Source organism: Dasypus novemcinctus, chromosome 3, assembly GCF_030445035.2.
Source record: "Dasypus novemcinctus isolate mDasNov1 chromosome 3, mDasNov1.1.hap2, whole genome shotgun sequence".
Taxonomy (NCBI): domain Eukaryota; kingdom Metazoa; phylum Chordata; class Mammalia; order Cingulata; family Dasypodidae; genus Dasypus; species Dasypus novemcinctus.
Window position 1 is genome coordinate 47,644,886 of NC_080675.1, and position 26,845 is coordinate 47,671,730.

At 36.1% G+C, this 26,845-nt stretch overlaps 1 protein-coding gene across 1 annotated transcript in view; it reads left to right on the plus strand.

Annotated features, from left to right (window-relative positions):
* KCNH5 (potassium voltage-gated channel subfamily H member 5) overlaps nt 1–20,739 on the plus strand; it is a 276,207-nt gene extending 255,468 nt beyond the window's left edge. Inside the window, exon 11 of the mRNA XM_058293308.2 lies at nt 19,792–20,739. Coding sequence (XP_058149291.1) covers nt 19,792–20,739 — 948 coding nt within the window. The remainder of the gene's footprint in view (nt 1–19,791) is intronic.
* The last annotated feature ends 6,106 nt before the right edge of the window (nt 20,740–26,845 follow it).

Sequence of the window (26,845 nt, forward strand, 5' to 3'; positions counted from 1 at the left end):
ACTGAAGTAATTGATGCATGCTGGACAATACTGCTGTACAGTTATTGGTTTTGCTCTCCTTCAGCCATTTCCCCATAACTATTGAAGTAGGAAGGATAATTGTGTCTACAGGAATCACAAACTCTAAGGAGATTCTCTGAATTAAATAACTACACATTAGGAGCTATTTTATTTTGGCTTTTTAAGAATAAGTATCAGAAGATATTTTATCCATAGAATTTTTGTCCTCTACAGTCTATTAAGTCTTGAAGCTGCATTTTAATTTCAAGATCTAAAAGTAGCTGTCTAGAATAATTATGAATTCTGGCAATGTTTGAAAAGAAAAAAAAGGGCCTGGTATGCGTGGAAAGAATTGTGGGTTATTTTAGCTTATTATTTGACTTCAATTTATTTTTTAAAATGTCTATATGACAGTAAGACTAAGTCAACATGAAAATTCACAGAAAATCCATCAGTTTCTTTGTAATAGAAATGCCAGTTACTAAGACCTATAACCCCCACAATTTCAGTGCCTAAACACAACACAATTTTAATTCTCATTTTTGTACTGATCCAAATCAAGTGTTTGATGAGCAGTGCTCCACTGAGTGAGTTAGAGGCCCGGGATCCTTCCATCTTTTGACTTCCATCCATATTCTAAATCTTTGGGTCTTTTGTGTCCAGATGAATGTAAAAGAGTGGGTCATTCAGGGAAATTATACAGGGTCAGGCCTTGACATAATGCATGTCATTTTTGTTCATGTTCTTTTAACTAGAATTCAGTCATGTGTCAATTTTTTTTTTAATGGAGGCAAGAAAATGTCATCTAGCCATTGCCAGGGAAGAAGAAGAAACAGTTTGGTGGTCAGTTAGCAGTCTTTACCATGGGGATGAGTATTTGTCTTACCCTTCTCCCCACACCTAGAACATGTAGTAGGTAACAGCAAGTTCCACCTTGCTGTTTTTATGTAAACCTACAACTTCTCTAACCCCAAAAAATTATACTTAAAAAAAAGAGGAAGGTAGCCGGTAAGGGCAAATGTGCTGCATCCAGCTCAAAATCCAGGCAATGTGTAGCCCTCTTCCTCAGATCTGGAAAGTCAAGTGTTTGTTTTGAGACATGGTAAGGTTGAGATACCCACTTGCTATTTAAGTGGAGATGTCAAGTAGTTATTTGGATGAACGTAGCGCCCGCATGTCCCACTTTGCCCAGGATAGTCCTACATTTATTCCTGTTATCCTGAAATAATTGTTAATAGCACCCCTTGCTTCTAAAATGTGTTTCAGTTTGTGTGATACATTATATGGATATGATTATCACTGGCTATAAAAATGTGTGATTCTTTTTTTCTTTCACATTTTTTTAAATTCTTATTTTGAAATAATTTCAAACTTAGTTATAAGTTAGTGAAGTTGTCAGTGAAAAGATCTGTACCAAAAACCCGTTTGCCTTTCACTCATATAAAGGTAAAAAAGTTAACATTTTACGGTTTCAATCTTTGTTTCCCAGCCTCTTTACCTATTTTTTCTGTATTTTTTGTTCAGAACTTCCTAAGCAACTTGCTAAACTGATGTCTTGTCCCCAAATAAAGAATACTCTTTTACATTGAATATGTGATTCTTCTTGATAAAGTTGTTATTTAAAATGATGGAACCTTCAGATATGCCAACATTTAGAGATCAGGAGGAGGAGGATACTGGTGTTAGACAAGTCACTGACCAGTGAGTAGGACATAAAGAAGGAGAAAGTGGAGTCCAGAAGCCAGGGAAAAAGAAAATAGTGACTGTTCTTATGGAACTCACAGTTGTGGAAATTTTAAAAAAGAAATAAAAGATTCTTCTCCTTGATTAACTTTCCATCTCTTGGTCCAAGGCAAGAACATAAAGTAATTTAAGTTTCCCTAAACACACCATGCTCTTTCAGTCCTCTTTACCTTTTTACAGGCTGTATCTCTGTATACGGTTCCTTCCAGCAATTTCCCTTTGGTGAAATCTGGCCTGTGATTCAAGATCCTTCTCAAGTATTTGTGAAACTATCCCAAACTCCCCTCACCAGGCAGCTATGTTTAATTATTCCTTCTCTTTAGATCCATTCCATTTTCCCACACTTCTAATGCTACACCTTCTCTTACCTAATGTGAAAGGGACAAAAATATTAACAGCTAACACCTACAATTAGAATGCATGTGATGTGCTGGGCCCTCTTCAAAGTTCCTTCGATATAGCAGTTATTTATTACCGTAACTACCCTATTCCCTTTCACAAATGAAGAGACCGAGGGACAAAAGGGTTAAATAACTTACCCCAAGTTACATAGATCATGAATAATATGACCCACAATTTGAATACGGCCAATATGGTACAGAGCTTACACACTTCAAGCATTATATAAACACATTGTAGATTATATATACATTATATAAACACATAGGCATTATATGTCTCTTACTAATAAGAAATTTAATAAAAAATGTTGGTTAAGTATTGTGTTTTAATCTAAATCTTAAAATGTATACCAATCACTAATCTTTTGCAGCATTAATAATCTATAGTATTTAAATCATGCCATCTATAGCCTCTGAGATTTCCAATCTTGGTTTCTTTAAAAAAGAACAGGAGCTTAATGTCTCTACTGATAAGCATACACACAACTATTGATAATTGTCAAATCAACTGGTGGAAATAAAGGTTATGAGTTTAAGAGTCTGGAGTATCTGGTGTGCTGTGAGCATCAGTCAGTTTGTTTTACAAAGAGAAGGGCAGGTGATGGTCTAGCTAGCCATGCTGGTTAAGTGGAGGACAAGGAAAGAGCTCCTACCTAATTTGGCATCATGTGCATTCCACTTCCTCTGTGTCTTAGTTTCCTATGGCTGTCATAGCAAACTACCACAAACTGTGTGGCTTAAAACAACAGATATGTATTATCTCACAGTTCTGAAAGCTAAAGTCCAAAATCAAAGCATCAGGAGAGCCATGCCTCACCTGAAGGCTGTAGGGATGTATCTCTTCCATGCCTCCCTCCAGGCTCCTGGTGGTGGTTTGCTGGCAACCTATGGCATTCTCTTCCTCAGTCATCACATGGCTTTCTTCAGGTCCCCTCACTGCCATCAGCCTGTGTGCAAATTTCCTCTTTTAATAAGAGGCCACCCCATTAAGGGGCCACCCTACTCCAGTATGATTTTATTTTAACTTTTAAAATTCCATTTATAATGACCCTACTTTGAAATAGGATCACATTCTGAGATATCAGGGATCAAGACTTCAGCATATCTTTTTGGGGAGATACAGTTCAACCCATAACACCCTGCAATTACATAGTATGTTGAAATTACTTGTTTACGTCTCCTTATTTTTTACAGGACTATAAGAAGTAATCTTTTTTAAAATTAATTTCTACATCCTCAGCACCCACAGACCTATACTGCATATGATAGGGGCTCCTATAAATCTTTGATGAATTGTGGTAAACTGAACTTCTCCATTGCATTGAAATGAAATGCCTATGAGAGTCTGTTCTACATTTGGGAGTGGGGCAAGCCCTTATTTATTTGTTCATTCATTTATTAAAGTAAAATTTTATTGAAATATAATTCATACATAGAAAAGTGTATAAATCCCAAGTGTACTGCTTGATGGATTTTTACAAATGGAACACATCATGTAACCAGCTGGAACAACAGAGTATGAAGATGGTCAGAATCCATTTCTTGTTCCATTGCATTCGTTATACCCCCCATTAACAGCTTGCCTGACTTTTAATACTTTAGATTCAAATGTGTAAGTAAAATCGTACACTTCATACTAATTTTATCTGGCATCTTTCATTCAATATTATTTTATGAGGGTCCTTCATGTTGCATGTAGTTTTAGTTCATAAATACTCAGTGTAGAGTTTTGTCTACTCTGAAAATACTACATGAATATACTACAGTTCTGTTCTTGATGGACATTGGGGTTTCCAGTTTGGGGCCATTATGAATAGTGTCACTGAAAGTGTTTTTGTAAATACTTCTTATTTACATATGTACAAAATTTTGTTGGAGGGAGCATGTACCTTAAGAGTGTGAAATTCCCGGGTCTAAGGTATGTTTATCTTGATCCTTAGCAGATACTTACTGTGGCAGTTTGAGATTATGAATCCCCAAAACAGAAGGATTATGTTTGTAAACTGCTCTGTTCCTCTGGGTGTGATGCCCTTTGGTTTTTTTAGATTTAGTGAGGGACCTCTGGTTAAGTTTGCTTGATAGAATCAATTTAGGGCTTCTGATGGGGCTATGCCAGTAAGGTGTAGTTCCGATTGGGTCCCCGCCCCCTCTAGTCTATATAAACAGACCTTCACTCAAGAAGACGCACAGAAGATACGGAAGAAGAGAGAGCTCTGTCATGTTTGATGCTGGGGGCCATGGGTAAAGATGAACCATTTACTTCATAGTTGGCAGCTGAAGAGAGCAGAGCAGCTGAGCAGCTGAGCAGCTGAGAAGGCCCGAGAGACCAGGCAGAGGGACAGGCAGAGCTCGCCTGCCATCTTGCTTCAACACATGACAACTGACTTCGTTGAGAAATAAGTCTTGAGTTGGACTCTTCAGGGCCTTGTAACTGTAAGCCTTTATCCCAAATAAATACCGTTTATTAAAGCCAACAGATTCTGGTACTTTGCATCAGCACCCCTTTGGCTGACTAATACACTCACCAAACAGATGAACTTGCACACCCACCAGCAGTTTATGAGAACTCAGTTTTTCCATATCCTCACCAGCATTTATTTCATCTTTTTCATGTTAGCCCTTCTGGTGGGTGCTTAAGGGTAATGTGTTGTGGTTTTAAGTTGTATGTTCTATTCTAATTAAGATGAGCACTGTTAGATGTATTAATGTCCTTTACCTAACCTTTTTTTTTTTTTGTACAATGCTTATTTTTCTATTGGTGTTGTCTGTTTTCTTATTGATTTTTGACATTCTTTATATATTATTCTTATGTATATGTGTCCTTCATAGGGTATATGTATTGAATTTTTCTCCATTCACTTTCACTTACCTTTTTATTCTCTTCATTTCTCTAAATGAACAAAAAGTCTTGATTTTAAAGTAGTCAATTTTTTCTGCCCCTCCCCCCACTTATGGTTATCACTTTTTGGATGCTGTTTAAGAAAACTTTTCTTATCCCAAGATAATGAAGATTTTTTCCTATCTTTTCTTTTGAAAGTTTTATGATTTATAATCTTCTAGATTCAAATCTATATTATATTTAGAATTGACTTTTGTGCAAAGTCTAAAGGTGAAGCTTTATATTTTTTTCCACATGGATATTCAAATTTTCCTATGCCAATATTGAAAAAACCATTATTTTTCCAATGTCTGCAGTTACCTTTATCATAATTCAATGTCCAAATATGTGTGATCTATTTCTTGACATTCTATTCTATTCATTTGCTCATTTGCCTATTCTTCTTCTAATAGCACATTATCTTAATTAATATAGCTTTAGCAGTAAAATATCTGGCAGTTTGACTTCCAAGTTTGTTCTTCTTAATTAATATTTCTTTGATATTGTGGGCCTTTTGCATTTCTATATAAGTTGTAGAATTAGCTTTTTTATTTTTACAAAAAAATCCTGCTAGGATTTTCATTTTTATTTTAATAAATCTGTGTATCAATTAGGGAAGAATGCCACCTCAACAATATTCAGTCTTCCATTCCATAAATATGGTATATCCCTGCTATTATTTTAGTCTTTTTTTTTTTATGTTCTCTATATGTAGTATGTGCCTTGGCCTCAGTTGACCCTCAAAACTAGGAACTCTCTTCCTTCCTCTCCTTCCACTTAGATGTCCTCAATCAACTATGAATTTCTCATACTTTTCTCTTCCTACCCATGCTATTCTCAACTAAAGCTACTCTGTCCATTCCTTAGAGATTATATTTCCCTCAGAGTGTAAACATTGTGATGAATCAACTGGGCTAATTTAATCTGTGCTGTCAAAGAAAATAGGGCAAAGGTTTTTTTCAAGTCACCTATAGATATTGTTAGCAGGGGATAGTGCCTCTCATCACAGAAATACATGGTGTATCAGTCAGGGTCCTCCAGAGAAACAGAAACAATAGGAGATATATGTATGTGTATGTATATATATATTATTTTAAGGAATTGGGTCATGTTAACATGGTGGCTGGCAAGTTTGAAATTTGTACAGCAGAACAGCAGGCTTGAAAACTCTGCAGGAACTGACATTGCAGGCTCAAGTTTGAAGTCTGTGGGGCAGATGGCCAGAATGGAAACTCAGGAGAGATTTTCATTTTTATGCCAAAGTCTTGAGACAGAATCTCTTCTTCTGGGAAACCTCAATTTTTGCTCTAAAGGCCTTGGAATGATTAGATGAAGTCCACCCACATTATGGAGAGTGGTTTTCTTTATCATAAATATTAATCATACCTACAAAATAACTACATAGTAACATTTAGACTAGTGTTTGGCCAAGCAACTGGACACCATAGCCCAGCCAAGTTACAGCATATGAATATGCTGCTTCATTCACCTGACAATAGAATACCTGCATCTGAAGGCTAAAGATGAATAGAATAAGATAGCAGGAATATCTGTTTTCACTGTATGAAGAACCTTACAAATAGAATAGGTCACAGATATGCATGTTTTTAATTAAAATGTTAGATTTGGTATTAATTACACAGATATATTTAGATAGGAAGCTGTCAGTGAAGTTAGCATATATTCTAATGCTGTCTAATACTTGTGCATAATTTTTCACAAATCATGCCCCAATAACACATAGAGCCAAGATCCCTTTAACTAGGCTTTCCAAGGATAATAGCTCAAACATCACACCCCAGGGCCTCCACATGCTTTGCTGTGAATATATGTGCCTAAGTGTTGTTGGGAAAATGCACCAGCATTTCTCAATCACTTAAAATTGTCATTCTGACTCTTGGCAATTGAAACACTAAAGAAACAGCCAGCATTGCCTCTCACACTGTTTTCGGATTGGAATAACTAATTACAGTTCAACACTGTAGGGACAAAGTTATTAGCTAGTACTCGACTGTAGACACTGCAATTCAATTACTGGCCAGCAATGTTAAGAAGCACAAACACTGAAAATTAGCAGCATATTTTCATCTTCTCCCAGCACAGCGTGGGAGCAGTTGCCTCCAGAAGAAACAGAATCAAAACACAAGCAAAAGCAGCACATATATCGTAGATCTACAATTGTTACCAAGGGTCACAGGAGCCTTTGGGTTTTGTTGCAAGAAATTTCGGATTCTGAAGAAAGGAGAAGTTTGAGGTAGTATAGCAAGAAATTATGTTAGGAATAATTTAAATAGCATAAAGTAGATTTTATCTGTTTTATTTCAGAGTGCTTTTTTTTGTTCTTTGTTTTGTTTTGTTTTAGCATCAGGTACTGACTTCTTATTTAGTATATTCAAAGACGGCTGAAAAAGAATCAAGGTCAGCCCCATAATTTTATCATTTTTTTAAAATAAAGAAACTAAAGTTCAGAAAGGTTGTAGGACTTTTACATGATCACATAGCTAGCTAGAGCTCTGGTTAGTACTGGAACTTTATTTCCCAACATTATTTCTACTTAGACCCTCTGAATATCCAGTCTCCTGCAAAGAAGTTTTCAAACTGGAAGTGGAACTTATTACCAATGCTGTTTCTAACTGAAGCATAAACTAGTATGTATGGCACTCTAGTTTCCAACCTATGGAAGGAAGGGAGGACTGTCTCCTTTGGATTATCTAAATGTATTGAACAATCAAATTCTTCCATTGGACTTGGGTGGAGACCAGTCTAAAGCAGGGCAAAGTCACTTGCCAGTCTAGTTTTTATTCTATGGAAGGTTAAAATACCCAGGAGGTATAGGAAAGAATTGATGTTTATGCACTCACAATCTGGTTATTTTTCAATCAGCAAATATTTAGAGACCTCAGTCTCAATTTTGGACCTGAGTCCAAAATATGTTCTGCTTATGCCACTCCATAGATTGAACACAAGCAGTTAATTTTTTTTTACATGAAATAACTGTATCATCTGTATAAAATGAGAATCTGTTACCTTAAATGAATCTTTAAAGCCAGGATTGATGCTCAAAAGGGCTAAGTGGCTTGGCTAAGTTCATACAGATAGTCAATGTCGGAGATGGTACTCAAACTCTTGCTTCCTTACTCCTAAAAAAGTTTTTATTCACCTTACTCCATTATGTTAATCCAGAAATAACAGCTATCCCCTGGGGAATGTTCCTTAGAATATTAGAAACTCGAAATAGCAAGTTCTAGGTTGAATTCTGTTAATGATTAGCTATGCATCCAAGTGCCTATAATTTTAATTCTTCTGAATTTCAGCTAGTAAATTCCACAAAGTTAAAAAAATAAACATAAAATATAAGCTAAGAAATATTCCATTTCAGGCATATTTAATTTCTACTACAAAAGATTGGAATAATAATAAATGCACTTTTTTTTTACATTTTCACAGAAGATCGTATTCCAGTAGAGAAAAACTATATACCAACCCTGTATGTCCCAAGAATGAAGAATTTGTGTATGGGTGTGATATTAAGTATGTTACTTATTCTTTTAGAAATCATTTGCAAAAATTGACAAATATTTAAATAAATGTGCTACAGTTTATTTTCCATACAGAAGCTGTAGAAAGTTTCTTTGATTATGGCAAAAATATCTTTAAAGGTATTGTAACTACCCTGCCTCAGTAACTATTCTCCCTCAGGCATGCTATTATCTTTGGAGGCAAAAGCTAACGCAACATGTGGATATGTTCCTGGGAAAAAAGGAACAGTATTTAGTGAGATCTAATAGGATAATATATTTGAAAATACCTTGTAAACGGCAAAACAAAATTCTACAGGGCTTTAGGTGTATCAGTAGGGAATAGTGGAAGGAACACTGGAGTTGCATGAGGAAATGGATTTCAGTCCCAGCTTGGCCATTTGCTAACTGGGTGAGCTTCTCTGAACCTCATCTGGCTAATAGGGGTAATAATAATTTCCCTGCCTGATTTACAGTGTTAAAGGAGTAAATGAGGTACATAAGCTAAAGTGCTTTTTAAACTAGATGGCTTTCCCTGAATGTAAAGCACTATTATATTCTACATATGTCATAATACTGAAGAGTTCATTATATATTCATATGTATATATCTTCTTCTGTAAGTTAAACTTCCAGATTAGAGTCTTGATTTTAGAGTGTGTCTTTATGAAAGTGACTCAACCTCTTGATCATTTAATTTGCTTCTCTCCAGGCCAATTATAGGTCCTTTGCATCTCTCTAAAATTTAGATCAGGGCTTCTTGAAACAGTTCAGATATGAGTTAGAGTAGCCTAGTGTTTGAATCTAATAGACCTGAATAGGAAGCCCTACTTTGTCATTCATTAGCTGTGTGGAACTGGGGAAGATTTATAATCATAGGTTTTCATCTATAAAATGGATTATTGGGAAGAGTAAATGAGCTAATAATTCACAAAGTTCTTATTACAATTCCACTAATCCTGGTATTTTTATTTTAATGCTCTCAAGATGAAAACCTCATAGAAACAATCTCTATTGTGAACAAAATTATTATGTTCTCAAAGAGAATGTGGTGTGATAATTTGTTTATGAGATTCAGGCAAGTCCTAGAGGCAATATTCTTATATTCCTAGCAAAGCCTAATGATGAGGCAAAGTTATTTTACTTTATTGTGTACCCTTTAACTTGGGTATGCTAGAAATTGTATGCTAAGAACTTAGAATTGAAAGACATGATTCTTCTTAATTTCCAAATGCTAACTATTAAATGACAGTTGTAATGCTCCTGCGACTAGCTTAAGTTGGTACCAGTATTGAGGTTCTGTCATCATTGCACCTACAGTATGTGACATTGAGTTAGCTGGAGTGGAAGGAAGTGAGGGAATCTATACGGGAGATTTGGAAAAATGGACAAACATTCTCATTAACAAAACATTTGGTACAGCTGCTCCCTGTGATTGTCTTCTAATGCTGGGAATCTATTAGAAGAAGTTGGCAAACAGTTTGTTGGGTTGTGACTGGCTACATTTAGAAAGACATTAAAAGAAAGGGATGATCTCAAACATGTTGACTGACTTGTGAGCAGATGTAGAAAGGAAAAGAGAAAGTCTGGGGAAAATTAGAAATAAGATTAAAATCCATTGTATGGAAAGTCCATTAAAACCCAGACCAATGGCAAAGATCAGATGTGGCCTTCCCACTAAATCTGATGCCTTCAATATGTTATTGGAGATGGTATCTAAGTTCCTGGCTTCATCACAAGAAAGAATTCAAGGACAAGTCACGAACTAATTAAGCAAGTAGAGAATTTATCGAGGGGTAAAGTGAGAGGACAGAAAGTACATCTTTCAGAGTTGAAGGTGGGAATTTTCAAGGGAGAAATGTGAAGTACCCCTGAGATCCCCTGTTTTATCAGGGTACAGGACTCCAGGGTCATCACTGATAAGCAAGCTCTAGGGTACGGGAACCCAGAGATGTGGGGTACCTTTAGGTGTGGCGACTGCTGTCTGGTAGCAGTTGACTTCTGGCTGTTGACCGTGACCTCTGCAGGGTGTGTTGACTGGCAGTGATTAGCTTCTGGTCACTGTCCACAAGGCGTCAGGTCACCTGAGAGCTAGGTGGCATGGGTGGTGGTGATGCCCCTCTTACCCCTTTCTACTTTCCTGCCATGGAATCATGTTGCTGGCTGCCTTCTGGTAACGTAGCCCTTGGTTGTGTGTGCTTGTAAGTAGCCCCTTCCTAACTTGCTTGTGTGACTAAGCAGGTTAGTGCCTCAGTTTCTCTTACCAGACTTATTAGGTTTTCTGTCCCCTTCTTCCTTAGATCCTTATTTTATCTTGCCTCAAACCTAACTGCTGTTTTGGAAAGAGAGGGTAGGGGCAGGTAGGGAGAAAAAAGGTGAAGGGGATGGAGGTAGAGGTCTGGTGAGAATTATATCTGGGGAATAATTTTTGTGCAATCCCTGGCATATAGATTTGACCATAAACAGATCAGAAATTTATTAAAGTTTTTGAGAAGATCATATTGCCAAGGAAACCATAAGTTTGGTTTAAAAGAGCTTTATACTTTTTGAGCCTTAAAGCAAACCTTGGGTTCCAGATTTGCACAGACAGGAAGTGACTGAGGAAGCTTGACATCCCTGAAATAAGACAAACTCTCCAACACCCTTATCAAATCTGACTGTTGAGGATTATGGACAAAGAAGAACCTCCAAGAAGGTAGAACCAGGAACCACAGTGATTAATGGATGAGAAGTTTTGTCCCAGATAATGGATTATGTGACTAATCAAGGAATTCACCATTGCCCGAGCAAAGGGACCTTATGCTGACGCTGGGAGATTTCATCATTGCTGTGGACCTGTGATTGCTGAGTCTGCCAGCCATTAACCCCGCCATTTTAACGGGCGTGTTTATTCACTTAAATAAATCCAGAGTCTATTGTTATTCCACTACCTCCATTTTTACCTCCCTAGTCAAAGTCACCTTGGTGTCTCAGTTGAACTACTGGAAAACTCTCCTAACTGGTTTCCCTGATTCCGTTTTTTTTAATTACAATTTATTTTTCCCATATCAGCCAGGGGGATCCTTTTTAACTGAAAATGAAATAATTTAACTCCTCTGCTGCAGACTCTCCCCCTAATTTTCCCTCACACTTAAAATCCAAAGTCCGTACAATGGCCTTTAAGGTCTGAAATAACTAGTCCCTTCTCACCAATCTCCCCTTCAGTCACTCTTCCCCTTGTTTACCAAGTATCATCTGCTTTGGTCTCCCTGCTGTTCCTCAAACATGTAATGCAGTCTCTTTCCTCAGAGTCCCAGCTTTCTGACTTCCTCTGCATGGCCATCTGCATGGCCTACTTCTTCATCGCATGAAGATCTCTGCTCAAATAACAGTTCTTCAGAGATCCAACCACTCTGCCATTCTCTGTTCTTACTCTGTACTTTTCTTTGTAACCAACATTGCCATCTGACATTTTATGGACTAAGTGTATTACTCAGCCAAAGGGATGCTGATGCAAAGTACCAGAAATCTGTTATAAAGGGTATTTATTCGGGGTAAAAGCTTACAGTTTCAAGGCCCTGAAGAGATCAGCTCAAGGCTACTTTCTCACCGAAGTCTGTTGCCATATGTTGAAGCAAGATGGTGGGTGATCTTTGCCTGGTTTCTTGGGCCCACAGCTTCTCAGCGGCTCTGTTCTCTTTGGCTGCAATCTATCAGGCAAACGGCTCATCTCTCTTCCCCAGGCTTTAGCTGTTTAAGCCTTCTCCTTTCTGTCACATGGCGGGCCTGAAATGACCAAATTCTCTCCTCTTCTGTGTGTAGTCTTGATTGAGTGTCCATTTATATAGGCCCACCAAGGGGGTAGGGATTTAACCTGAGTCACACCTTACTGACATTGTGGAATCAAAAACCCTAAATTGATTTTATCAAGTAAACTTAAAACCTTTGAATTTAATATAATCAAAGGTATCACACCCAGAGGAATAGACCAGTTTACAAACATAATCTTTCTCTTTTTTGGGAATTCATAAATAATATAAAACTGCCACACTAAGGAACTTTGTTTTATTTTCTGTTATATTCCTAATGCCAAAAGAAAGTCTGTAACACAGTAAGTATTTAACAAATACTTGTAAAGTGACTGAATATCTAGTTTGCTGCTGAATCCCATCACCTAGTAGATCACTTGGCACAATAAGTTTTTGGGTAAAGAATAGAATGGGCCTACCTCCACCTGGGGATATAAGAGAAAGCCTCAGAGCAGGCCCATCTTTGTGGATTTGTGGTCTGGTGCTCAGTAGGATTGACTCTTGGTTAATGCTTTGCTGCTGCCATCCTGAAATTCTTAATTTTTGAAAAGGGGTTCAAACCACAAATTATGTAGCTGGCCCTGCCTGATAGAGAAGAACACAGTTGAGTTGAGCCTTCAAGAATAAGTAGAAATTCCCAAGGCAAGTGAAGAGGAGTTAGAAATTTGCAATTCTGCACACAAAAAAATCCTACAACTCCAAGTGTTCCATGTGGCTAGTATGTGAAAGCCAAGTGGAGAAATCAAGGAAACAGGTTGGAGAGGCAGATGGGCTCTAAACACAAATGGCCCTTGCTGTGGGGTTTGAATTTTATTATAGCATTTTAGTATCGGGCACTATTATATTTGATAATGAACACTAGAGCTACATAGAAAAGAACGGAATGAAAGAAATGAAACCAGAAATTGAGGCATGGAGATTAATTCATGGATTACTATAATTAGTAATATTACAGGCAGGAGGGAGAGATAGGAGGGGCAAAAGTGAGAGAGCATGACTCTAAACTTTGCCTGCTGACCAGCTTTACCTCGGAATAGCTACTTTAACAATAATATATTTATTTAGTATCTGTATTTTCAAAGCTATGCTAGCCCTTAGGAAAGGACTACACACTAGATATTTTTGTTCATTATGGAAAACATAGTTACATATTTATGATAGCCAAGGGAATTGAATAATGATATTTTCTAGTCTCAAGAAAAATAGGGTCTGTAGCATTTCATTAGTTAATTCAGCAATTTTATCAATAATTACAGAATGTTCTACATTGGGCCCTTGCTCATCATCCCAGTCCACTTGGGCACTCTCTATAGCAAAATCAAAAGACATTCTTTTTTTCCCCTCCCTCCTTCCCTTTTCCTTTTCCTTTCATTTTTTCCATCTTTTTTTTTACTCACCTCTTTTCCTTTCATTTACATCAATTAATTTATTTACAATTTTATCAGAGCTTATCTAGGATCTAAGAAGATGAACTAGATCAATCACTCATTCTTTGCTCTTGAAGAGTCCATGGACTTATGAGTTGTTAAAGTAAAGCAACGCACCCATATCCCAAAATGGAGTGTGATGCATCATAGTTACCCTTTCCTCACACATCTGGATTTATGAATGGCCTTCTGCCACAGCTCCATCACTGTGGCCTTTTCTAGGGAAAGCTGACAGCCTGTGGTGTGTGGAGGGTAGTGTTTAATAAAGATCACTTTATTGGATTATCTCAGGTTGGAATGAAAGGGCCAGAGTTAGAATTAATGCCTAAATTTATGGAAAAAGTAAAAAAGAAAGAATCAAACCTCTAGATCCCATGAGAGTCAGATAAACCAGAGCCACTTCTTGATCACTTGTAACTGTAAATTCCTAGTCAACTCCCTAAATTATATAACCCTAAATCCATGGCATTAAACAAATGATTCTAATCTTTTTTTCCCCTTGCCTTTATTGGATTTCAAAGTTCAGTACACATTCAAATTATTCCATTTTAATATCACTTTTATGATCAGATGTCCTACTTTTGAAATGGAAAGCTCAGTTGGCCATGGTCCTTGATAAGTTTAAGAAGCTTTTATCATTCAAATAAATTAAACCTTTGAGCATTGGGCTCCACAGAACATAATGAAGCACAGAAAAGAAAAGCTTAAATGAAGTAAACCTCTTTGCTGATAGAAATGGTACTGGCTATTGTGCACTTTAGCAATAAATGTGTGGCTGGAACCATAGTCTGATTCCTCCCCTTTTTTTACTCTAATAATCTCCTTAATTTTGTTGTGTTCATCAGCAATTTTAGTTGCCATTAGGCAAAAGAGAGACACAGTATATCAAGTACCTGGGGTCTTATATTATTAATACTGACTAAAATACAAATACTAGAATTTTTGTTTAACACCACATTGATAATCATGTATACATGTATATATACTTTTTATTTTACATGTTTTAATTCACAGTTTGTTCTCTTACGAACTTTACTCTCATCCTTAAGCAATTTCTAACGTGCTTTATTTGGTGAGTGAATTCAGTTCTTTTTGAACATTTGCTTTCTGGAGAAAAATCATTTCCACAAAGTAATTGGATAAAATTAAACCTATATGGCATATGTAATGTATTTTCAGGAGACTTTTTACTTTCTGCATGACATATTCCCATAAAAGATTCTGTTGAATTATGAAAGTTATTATTGTTTGCACATTCTTTCATTTGCCAAGACTACCATGTAGATATTTTTGTATAAATTAAAAAGAAACATGCTATTTTTAAAGAAGTTTACCTAAATAAAATGTATCAGTCTTTCCATTGTATTATGAAGTTTGAACCATTCTATTATTTGTTTAAAAAGTCAAGGGAAAAAACACCTCTTAAAATATTTAGCAGAAAGTATTTAAGAATTCTTATAATGCTAATGTAAAATATTGCTATGTTATTTTTACAATGAAATGTAACCTCATAAGTGATAAAAATTATTATTATTCAAACTTGGAGTTTAGGGTCATAAAGTTATCTTCAAAACTATGAGGCCTTACGAAGAGGCCCTATTGCACCTAAAGTTTTGAAATACAGTAGGTTTCTTACGATAGATATCCCTGCTGTTTTATTCTTCTTTATTATATAATCTACTTTTCTGAACCTAAGACAAATCAAAATGCTGTCACACTTTGCTTATAAGACATGGAACAACCAGTGGTGGCACCTAAGTAGATTATTAGTCCCTAAGCATCATAAACATGATAAAATCACTTCATTTTTTTGTTTGATTTTTTTTTTTTTCATTTCAGTGCCCATTTCTCTTACCTTGTGTTAAGAAACTTTTGTAATATCTGCAATATTATTAGCTGGGAAATGAGTTCTTAGTGGATGTGATTGCATCTTATGTAGAAAGGAAGGTTCTGATTCAAGGCCTTTCAAAGGCTGATTTGTGGTTGGAAGATTCAAATGTGATTGGACTCAGCAAGGATTTATTAATCAGCTACTTGTGCCTGGCAGCAGGCTAGGTCCTAGGGATTCCAGGAGGTGAGAATATGGTATCTGCTTCTAAATGAGAAAATAGGAGTAAACATTAATGATCAATAATAATAAAACAAATACCATTGATTTATTGTTTAGAGATTGGGAAATATTAAATGAAGTAGAAGATAATCTCCCTGTTTGTAACACTTTCTATTTGTAGACTCATCACAAACATGGATTTGCTGAATATATGACAAGTTTATCTAATTAATGAATAAAATTTATTTATTGAAGACTTTCAAAGGACCAGGTCCCACCATAGGCACTGGAGATACAGTAGTAAACAAAACAAAAATCTCTGTCCTCATAAACAAATGAATCTAAGAATAAGTGGGATTAAGGATTGTGTCTACATCCAGGGAGAATCACGTTATTTATCTGTCCCTGCCCCCCGTCATAGAATAATTATGACAGTTACATAAAATAGTACTTGTGTAGAAGTCACTACATTGCTATATGTAAACGTTTTCAAATAGTTTTCACTGAATCATCATTTTTGCTCCAGTAGTTAGAGGAAAAAAAATAGTAAACTCTATCTACGTTAGCAATTTTAAAAAAATTTCCCTTGGCTGAAAAGTCTAGTTTTTGGTAAGTAGGTGATAAAATCCAAGTATTATTGTTTTCAGTCACGCTCTAGTTCAAATTCTTCTCTTGAGTAGGGAATCTTCCCAAACCTCTCCCTGCACTCCTACTTCATGGGGCTCAACTTTGCCCGTGGACCTGCTGTGCAGGGAAGAGGGAATCCACGTTGGTACTGAGGGCTCGACCGGGAGATCTGGAGGGGCTGGGGTCACCCCTGGGTGTGTTGGCCTTTGAACTGGCCAAACCCAACTGCTGACTCTGGCATGTGGCACATTTAATGGTTTGAAATTCCTTGGCAGCAGGTATCTTACAGGGCGTCATCTCTTCTCCCACCACCTCATCGGCTTCTGCAAAGCTGTTATCACAAATGTTTCCTTTTGTGGCTCCTGGGTCTTTGAGAATCTCAGCAATGCCCATCCTGGCTACATGGGAAATGAGGAGCAAAGGAGCAAAGAGGGGGGCCTTTGCTCTCTTTAGGTCACATATTCTTTCTTCTGTGCCTTGGTAGAGCTGTAGGTTCAACTGCTCTATTAGTTCCAGGTGAAAAGTCAGGGCCAGTGTTGATGTTCACAAATATCCCTAAACCTCAAGTGAGTGTGCCCAGTGTCCCCTCATCTACTGTCCCCCAGGGGTACAACATCCTTACCTAATATCTAAAACCTCTATTCTTTCTCTTTCAAAGTTCCTTTCACATTTTCTACTTGGCTGGCAAAATATGCTATTCCAGTTATATCTCATTTGTCCCCCTATGCAGACTGGGAACCTGGCCCTGAGATCAGACTCTTTTTAATTGGTATTTTGGAATTTGGAGCTTTGTTGTCAGCATAGTAATAAAAATCCAACTTTTTCTTGGCTGGGGGGAAGGGGCCAGCTCATGGTCAGAAGCTGAAAATAGCTTCTTTTATTGATATTTTACATGGCATGTAACACTTTCTAGCATCCCAAACTTGGTAAGCACATAATAATTGTAAGCAAATTATTAGCCATTATATTGAAAATCACACGAAAGGACTCTGATCTAAGACACCCACAAATTATCATTCACCAGAGTCACCCAGATCTTTCATTATAATTTCTATAAGCTGTGAAGTTCACGTCATAGTATGTGTGTTCATTGCAGACGTAGTGATGGCCTTGTCTACTACAATAAAAAATTAGGGTTGCCCAGCTAAATTTAAGTTTTAGATACAAAAAACTTTTCAGATGAACAATGAATTATTTTTTTATGTAAGTATGTCCCAAATATTGCTTTGGCTTCCTGTACTTTACCTGACATCCCTATGTGACAAGCACCTGCCCTCCTACATCAATAGTTTAAAATGGATCCTTTATCCCAAATGTGCAGTTTATTTCCAATTACTATATTGGACCAAGGCTAACTCTATGTGAAGCTTTAAAGTAGGGGAGAGGGGTGGGGGTGGGTGGGGAGATTCATGAGCCCAGTCATTTATATTAGACCCCTCATGTCAGTCCATGAACCAAAGTACATGCCTATTCAATAAAAGGGATGTCATAGGAAAATAGTATTTGTGTCTGCATTGGGTCTGTCCCGTCTCAAGAATCTTAATATCTTGAAGGATTAATACAAGCTCTGTTTACTTAGGAAGCACAAGAAATATGTTAATGCTTGAAAGATTTCTAATTAAACTGCTGGGGGTTTGATGTCAGACTTCGAGATTAGTATTGCATCATTTGAAAAGATCGAATTTCGTGTGTCACTAGAAAGGGAGAATATGGTTGCCTTTACAGATAGCTTTGAATTTTGAGAATATTGATTTTCAAATGTGAATTATTATCACTTGATAAGTTGTATTTAGCACTTTAATATCAATTTAGAACAGGGGTTCTTATCAAGGAGTCTGTGAGCTTGAATTGAAATTCAAAAACACATTATTCTTATGGGGATGTGTTGGTGCAGGTGTGATATATTTATTAACTAATACACAGTATAGTGTGGACTTAGTAAGGGGTCCATGGTTTTCACCTGACTGGCAAAGGGGTCCATGGAACAAAAAAGGTTATGAACCCCTGATTTAAAAGATGTGTCTTACCTGGATGAGGGATTGCTCTCTTCCTGACTTTTATATTAAAAATAACTACCCTTAGTATTGGTTTATGTTGTAAAATCAATGATTGTATGTTACTCCTAGAAGCTGCTGAATCTTGGTGATAAAAAAGATTTCAAATAGAAAGTATTTTATGAGATTTCAAGGGGAGAGAATCAGCATATTTTGTGTGTCTATTACGTACCAAGGACTGTGTAATTCCCATACATTTTTAACCTAATCACCAATTTAATGAGAGAGGTTGATGCAAGTAAGTAATTTTGCCAGTCATAAAATTGTCTGACTCTGAAAGCATTTTATTTAATGTAGCTCTTTTTAAAATTTTCCTTATAGTACTTAACCTGCAGTTACTTTGTTTTTCAGAAGATATCTGAGAAAAAGCCTCACACATTTAAATTCAGGTTACCTCTGATAATATAATTCCCTATAGAGCAAACATTTTTATTGATAGAGTTATAATAATTTTTCCAAATTTTGTTTTCAAAATACATTATAATAAAATTATGCTTATGTGTTTGTGCATATCCATCTCACATCATTTGTGCTATGTATTTAACTTTATATTTAAAATTTAAAGCACCTTGGGACTGGAAGAGGCATTAGAAGTAACTGAGTCCAACTTCCCATCCAGTGAAAGTATCAGTGGACAGCATCTGTACTTCCATTTGAAGATGTCAGTGGTGTGAGGTTCATGAGGTTTCAAAGCAGTTTGTTCAGTTACTATATAGCAGTTGTTTGAAATGAAGTCTGTATATTGAACTGATATTTGCTTCCTAGAAATGTACTTATTGATCCTAGTTCTGCCCTCTGGGGACACATAAATAAATTTACCTGTCCTCCACCCCCAGGGACTATAATGGTAAACCATCTAAATTGTCCATATTCTTATAGCCTCTTACTATTTGATCCCTAAACAGGAATATGATATTGCAAATGGTCTTGAATCATATTTATATACAAAAGGGAAAATGTCCAAAAATGAGGAATGATTACAAACTAATACATTTATATGTATATATACACATACACACATAAATATATATATTTATATATTTTCATTAAATGGGGACATAAACTAGAATGCATGTAACTCTGCTCTCTTAACTACAGTCCCTGATAGAGTGTTTCTGAGTTGGGTGTAAGTATATTGCATCTGTTAAATGACATCGGAATATTTTTATCCCTTTAGAAATGAGCTTGTCATTTGTTCATGGTTTTCCCCTATAAAGCAAAAGTTAATCCTGTATCATATCACACAATTATAAAGTCATCTGTTTTTAAAGTCACATTTTGAATATCTCAATATCCCCTTCCACAGATCATTTTCCATAAAATCAGCGATGTGAAAAAGGAGGAGGAGGAGCGCCTCAGACAGAAGAATGAGGTCACCCTCAGCATCCCCGTGGACCACCCAGTCAGAAAGCTCTTCCAGAAGTTCAAGCAGCAGAAGGAGCTGCGGAATCAGGGATCCACGCAGAGCGACCCTGAGCGGAACCAGCTGCAAGTGGAGAGCCGCTCCTTGCAGAACGGAGCCTCCATCACCGGCACCAGTGTGGTGACCGTGTCACAGATCACACCCATCCAGACGTCTCTGGCTTATGTGAAAACCAGTGAATCCCTCAAGCCAAACAATCGCGATGCCATGGAACTCAAGCCCAATGGCGGTGCTGACCAAAAATGTCTCAAAGTCAACAGCCCAATCAGAATGAAAAACGGAAATGGGAAGGGGTGGCTGCGACTCAAGAATAATATGGGAGCTCATGAGGAGAAAAAAGAAGACTGGAATAATGTCACCAAAGCCGAGTCAATGGGGCTATTGTCAGAGGACCCCAAGGGCAGCGACTCAGAGAACAGTGTGACCAAAAACCCACTGAGGAAAACGGACTCTTGTGACAGTGGAATTACAAAAAGTGACCTTCGTTTGGATAAGGCTGGTGAGGCGCGAAGTCCCCTCGAGCACAGTCCCATTCAGGCTGATGCCAAGCATCCCTTTTATCCGATCCCCGAGCAGGCCTTACAGACCACACTGCAGGAAGTCAAGCATGAACTCAAAGAGGATATCCAGCTGCTAAGCTGCAGAATGACTGCCCTGGAAAAGCAGGTGGCCGAAATTTTAAAAATACTCTCAGAAAAAAGCATTCCCCAGACCTCTTCTCCCAAATCCCAAATACCCATTCAGGTACCTCCCCAAATACCATGTCAGGATATTTTTAGTGTTTCAAGGCCTGAGTCACCTGAATCAGATAAAGATGAAATCCATTTTTAATATATATATATACATATACATATATATATTTGTTAATATATTAAAAACCGTATATACATCTATATACATATGTGTGTATATACAGTATATACATATATATATATATTTTCATTTGCTTTCAATATGATGAACACAATATGGATTTTGATATGTAAATATTGCATGTCCAGCTGGATTCTGGCCTGCCAAAGAAGATGATTATTAAAATATAGATATTGCTTGTATATTATGCAGTTGACTGCATGCACACTTTACATTTATTTATAATCTCTATCCTGTAATAAAAAAGGATGATTTTTGTTAACCAAGGCAATGTACTATTTGAAGATTCAGGGTCCAACCTGCCAATGTTGCCATGACAAATATGATCTCAGGCTGAGTCTATTGAGCTGTCATTTCCTTGCTGTTCTAAGTTTAAATTATAGATTAATATCAAGGAAGACTTTGATCTTTTAAACTGTTATTACCATTTTATGATCTCTTTCCATAGGATATTTTTCTGTAATTTAGTGTTAGCTTATTTTCCCCTACAGGCAATATTTGCACCATGTGAACGATCTGTTTTTTTGACTAACTCGGATAGCGGCGTGGGATATTGAGAATGTATTGCTATGGGTTTTGTGCATGAATTGCATTTTCTCTCAACTATACCTCTCCTTTTTAAACATTATACTTAAATAGTAATTGTTAACTCTTATGTAAGGATTTCCCTACTCCGTCTTGGAGAACAGCTGCCATCGTGTAAGCTGACTTTATCAACACCTTGGATTCTAAACTATTAATATACTGTATATTATTAGAGAAATACTGCACCACAGGGTATAAGGGCCTTTTTAACAACTCATGTTAGAGATACTGATTTCCAAAGGTGATGATTATCCTAAATTTGTATTTCTAAATCTTGCTCAAGGGTGAAGTTGAAAGACTCTTAGCAATGAAACAAAAGTGTTTACGTAATCATATCAAAATTTTAACAGTTGTGATATAAAATAAAGAGAATGTAAACAGCTAGGCATATTTTCTAGCATATCTTAGAATGAAAAACAGGTACAGTATTGATTACACATGACTCACTGTCAATAGATGGAATTTATGAAATACATTAAAAAGAACAACAAAGAAGTGGAAGTTAAGTTGTTCAACTCAGATAACTGCTTTTCTATAATTTTATTCTAGTTATAATTTTTCTAAAGCTTTTTTGCACACAGTTCTACTGCTGGACTTCTGCTGAGTTGATACAATAGACTGCTGTGACTCAGGTGGGTCCTCTTAGGAAGGTGGTTACAAAAGACTGAATTTCTAAGCCTATTGAGTCACAAATCTTTTTAGAAAGTGCCTATTATCAACTAAAAAAAGTCACAAAGAGTTGCGTATAGCTAGTTCCTTATGTGGTGTGCATTCAGAACAAAATACACGTCCATTCGTGAGAACCCAGAAGAACTCACTAATTTCTTTCAACTAAAGTATATTCTGTTGCATTGATCAGAGAGGCAAACTTTTCAGTTTGTGCATGCATGACATTTAAATAGTGAAAGCAGAGGGATTAGTGTTTGCATCAAGTTGAAAATATTTACAAGGAACTTGTACATTTTTGGACCATCTGTCCATATACATTAACAATACTCAAAAGAGCATACCAAAATCAAAGGAGATATTTTGGTCTATTTTACCATTTTTATGAGCTTTTGCAACTATCTCCCAGTATCCCCAATCAAAACCACAAGAACTAAAAGGCAAACTATCACAATCAGACTGAAAAAGTGAAAAGCAAAATAGACTTTGTATTAGAACTTCTTCCTTACAAGCCAACGAGATGTGCCTCTTTAATATAGGAGTCTCAAAACATGTATTATGTGCCCCTGGTTCCATTTTCCTTTCTTTGTGCACATAATGTCCATTGACGGTAATGGAAGTTTTCCAGGGAGCATGTGTCCATGCTCTGCTACAATATCTACCTACCATAGGCACAAGAAAATGGAGTAATTATGGTTTAAGGAATCAGCCTTGAAAACAAGATTTTGTTTCTTTCACAGTGAGGATGGTACCTTTTTCTTGATATTTATTAAATGTCAGGGTATTTTTCTATTTTTTTATCCAGTATGAGACAAGCTTGGCTATTCTTTTAAAGGTGAATGAGTGATAAAAATAATTTGAGTACAGAAATTGCCAATATAATTTAGCTGAGTACTTTAAAAATACCAGTTGGTGTAAAGCTTCAAGAGAATGGCTGTGAAACAACAGGGCATTTATAAGGTGCAATCCATGCCTATATATATTTGTAGTGAAAATATATGCTGTTTTCTGTCATTGATTCAGTTTCACCCAGTCCACTTACAGTATTTATTGTTCATAAATGTAGAAAAGAAGCATAATGGTTTTGAACTACTCCAGATTTTCAAGGAGGTAGGGGAAGAGTATCAATTGCTTATTTGTGGTGCAGTTGTCACAGTACTCATTTCCAACCATCTCTAGTTTCTGTGCATGACATGATGTGGTGCTGAATGAACTGTGTTGCTTTCAGCAGAAATGCATGTGTTCAGCAAACATTGTATATAGAGTAGTCTGTAGGTTCCCCGATTGCACAGTTCTTACCAGTTGAACTTACTCAGATTTGAATGAAGGATGAATACTTGCTTTAATATATGCAATAATGAGAAAATCTTGCTCTGTATTGTCTCAATCAGCACATAGACCGAAGGTTTTTTGGGGGACCAGACAGCTGCATGTTTTCTTACATTCTTAGATACTCTTGGTACATCTAGAAAAACAATTTTTGCTATTATATTTATGAACAAGGTAATAATAGATATGCTTCTAAACCAACTTACACACCTTCAATATTTTTCTGTGATAGTGTTAATATATAACGTGATCAGCTGCTCTACTCTGAACAGGTGGTTGTAACATAATATTGAAAGTCAAATGAGAATAGAAATTTGAGCTGTGCATCATAATGGCAAGTTTTATCAGTCTGTATTAAGATATTGTTGTACTAAATGTGATTTAATAGGGGAAGGAATCTTACTAAAAGGCAAATGGGTTCACAAATGTCAGATGACAAAATCAAAGCTACTAATATCCAACACTGACCTAAATAGAACTTAAAATGGTTCAAGGCACGGTGGTTGAATAGAGACACACACTCCATGGTTAAAATAGAAAATTTTTATTTTGTTACTGGTTTCATTCCATTAACGCTAGGAGTACAAATGTCCTAACTATTCAGGTTTTTCATGTTTTATTTGATGGAGGTCAGAGTAAAGAGAATTAGAAATTGGGGAGATTTAAATAGCTCATAGAACAAAAATATAATCATAGAGTACCCAATGCTATAATAGGAATATTCATTATGACCACTAATTGAAGTATCATTTTGGATATTAGCTTTATTGAAGCCCAAAAACAAATCATAGCCTCCCTTAAATTTAAGGAGATTTTGTTCACTTGTAAGGTGTGGCCCATTTGATGTTTTATTTTAAATAACTAAATTATTTTAGATAAAATTGTTATTAGTTTTCAGAGCAGTGACTGCTTTTGAAGTCTCCATTGTTTGGTACTGGTGAAATTATGTGCCAGATCCCTTAGGCGTTACATCGTCTTATATTATTTTTACCTTTTAAGTTATTTGCTTTGAGTCTTTTTCCAAAATTTCATGTGGATAAGGAGATAAATGTCTAGAATACACATATCATTCATGGATAACTTAAAATACAGATATTTATTATTTTAATGTTGTATTTTAAATTCTTCTTTGTTACATGTTAGAGAATTTCTCGAGGTTTTGATGAAAGGGGAGAGACTAAGGAACAGACATTTGCAAAGCACCGTGGGATATTTACCTGGCTCTGTCTTGGAGTCAGAATCCAGCTTTGCCACCATCTAGCAGTTTGGCTTTGAACACATTAACTGTTATTGTGATGTGTCAGAGGCTTCAGCTTTCCCACCAATAAATATTAAAATGAAGATAATAGCTGCTCCCTTTTCATATCGTGATGATATTAGATCAATGGAGAATTATCTTTCTCTCTGATGAAAATTACATTAGGACAAATAATCATTTTTTCCCCTTATTTCATAGCATATTAGCCAAGTTGGGCTATCTATCTGAATAATCTTCCAGGTTTTAGAGGGGATTTTTTTGTCAGAGGTCAGTGGAGAGAGGCATAGATGCTAAATAATTACTAGTGAGTAGCCTTTGAGTGTAAGATTTGAAAATGAACTTGAAAATGATCAAATAAATATGTGGAGAAAGAAAGTCTTCTGAAAACAGTAAGAAAGAGAGAGAAAGAAAGAGACAGGAAAAGTTTTGGGCTGTTCCTTATTCCACTGAATCATAGTGTTCAGTAGAAATTCTCAATTTTGTCAGAAAAAGTCAACTTATTATTAGTGATTATTCAAAGTATAGAGTAGTTCATCTTTCAATTTTTTATATAATAACAATCAGCTTTCTCAAGATATTGGCAAAATCTAACAAACAAGCAAACACAAATGAAATCATTATTGTGAAAAAGCCTTTTCATTGGCCAATAGATATTTCAAGATATATGTTTGCCAATCTTGGTCTTGAACTTGAAAGAAAAGATTTAAAAAAGAAGAAAACAATTTGAATGACATTCAAAAATCAGTCATGTTATTGTGTCCTAAGTAACAGTATTTTAATTTAAAAACTTGTAAAACAGAATTGGTAAAGTTGGAAATTCAAGGAAGATATGGCTATTTTAGCCCCTGGTAGCACTTAAACATTTAGTTTTTAAAAACGAGATTCATTTGGGTAATATTTGTGTGTTCTGCAAAGATAACATTATATCCCAAGGGTAACTCAAACTAGCCATCTCTATATTTGCCACAGTCCTTTGGGAAATAAATAACAAGAGCATACAGAAAGAAAGGGGAAACTGTATGCACTGGAAGAGATTTTCTGATCTCTCATTGGGTTCTGTTAACCTTCCTGTTAAATTATAATTTTAAAACTACTGTTATTATTAATTATTAGGCATTATTTTGGAAGCAGGCACATTTTCCACATTAATGAAGGATTAGTTCTTAATGCTTCAATGCCTTCTTTGAGAAGACATGTTAAAGGTGATGTAAGGGTGTCTGTAATCACTGACCTTGACTTTATATATCCACTCTAGTCCTTTCTATTTATTTCCTCAATTTTTGGTAAAATATTTTATCCACTGTGAAAGGTGGATAGTTGTATTACATATGTATTCTACACATATGTAAATAAACATTTTCAATCATTTGGCTCTCAGTGTAAACTCTGAATTTGCAACCTAAATGTTAGCAGCACATATCACAAAAACTCTTATGACTGGCATGGCATTTATAATGTTTTGAAGGGTCAATCCAGGTCAGTTTGGCACTATAGGAATTACTGATCTTAACTTGGGTCTAGAAAAATAAACTGAGAGATGATGTACATAGTCTCAGTCAGAACAAAAACAAAAATTCAAGTTGTAAATAGGTTAGTGTTGCCAGGCTATCTGGGGTTACAGAATTCCAAATCATTACTTACAATGTCCACATTTGGAACAAATCTGAAAAGAGAAGCATGGTAGAAAGTTGCAATTTAGGCTCATGAAGATCTAAGCACAGCTGTTGGCAATACTTACGGATATAGTCAGATCAACTCTGGTGAGTATATATAGCACATGATTTTTATTTGCTTTACCCTAGCTTTACAATGTACAATGTTTTACTTTAGTTTTACTGGCTGCTCTGTGTGTGTGTGTGACCTTCTCAATGACAAGAATTGGCTATTTCTGAAACTGCCATTAGGGAAAAATAAAAGTGGGTTGGGGGATTAAGAAAAGGACATTTAAATTGGAAACAGCCATACCATCCAATTGTCTTTAGTTATTGCTTATTTTTCTAATGGGCACATCACCTGGTAAAACTGAAGGACAAATTCAGATGCATTCACAAGTGCAAAGGAATCTTTTAACATTAAATAATGCGAATTATGAAACAATGTAATCCTAGCACTTATAAACAAAATAAATCCAAAATATTTATATTGCATAAATTCTTCCTTAGTATAAGTTTTTATTTCCTTAGTCAGGCAAAAGAGGGTTATGTGAGATATTTCTATAATGTTACC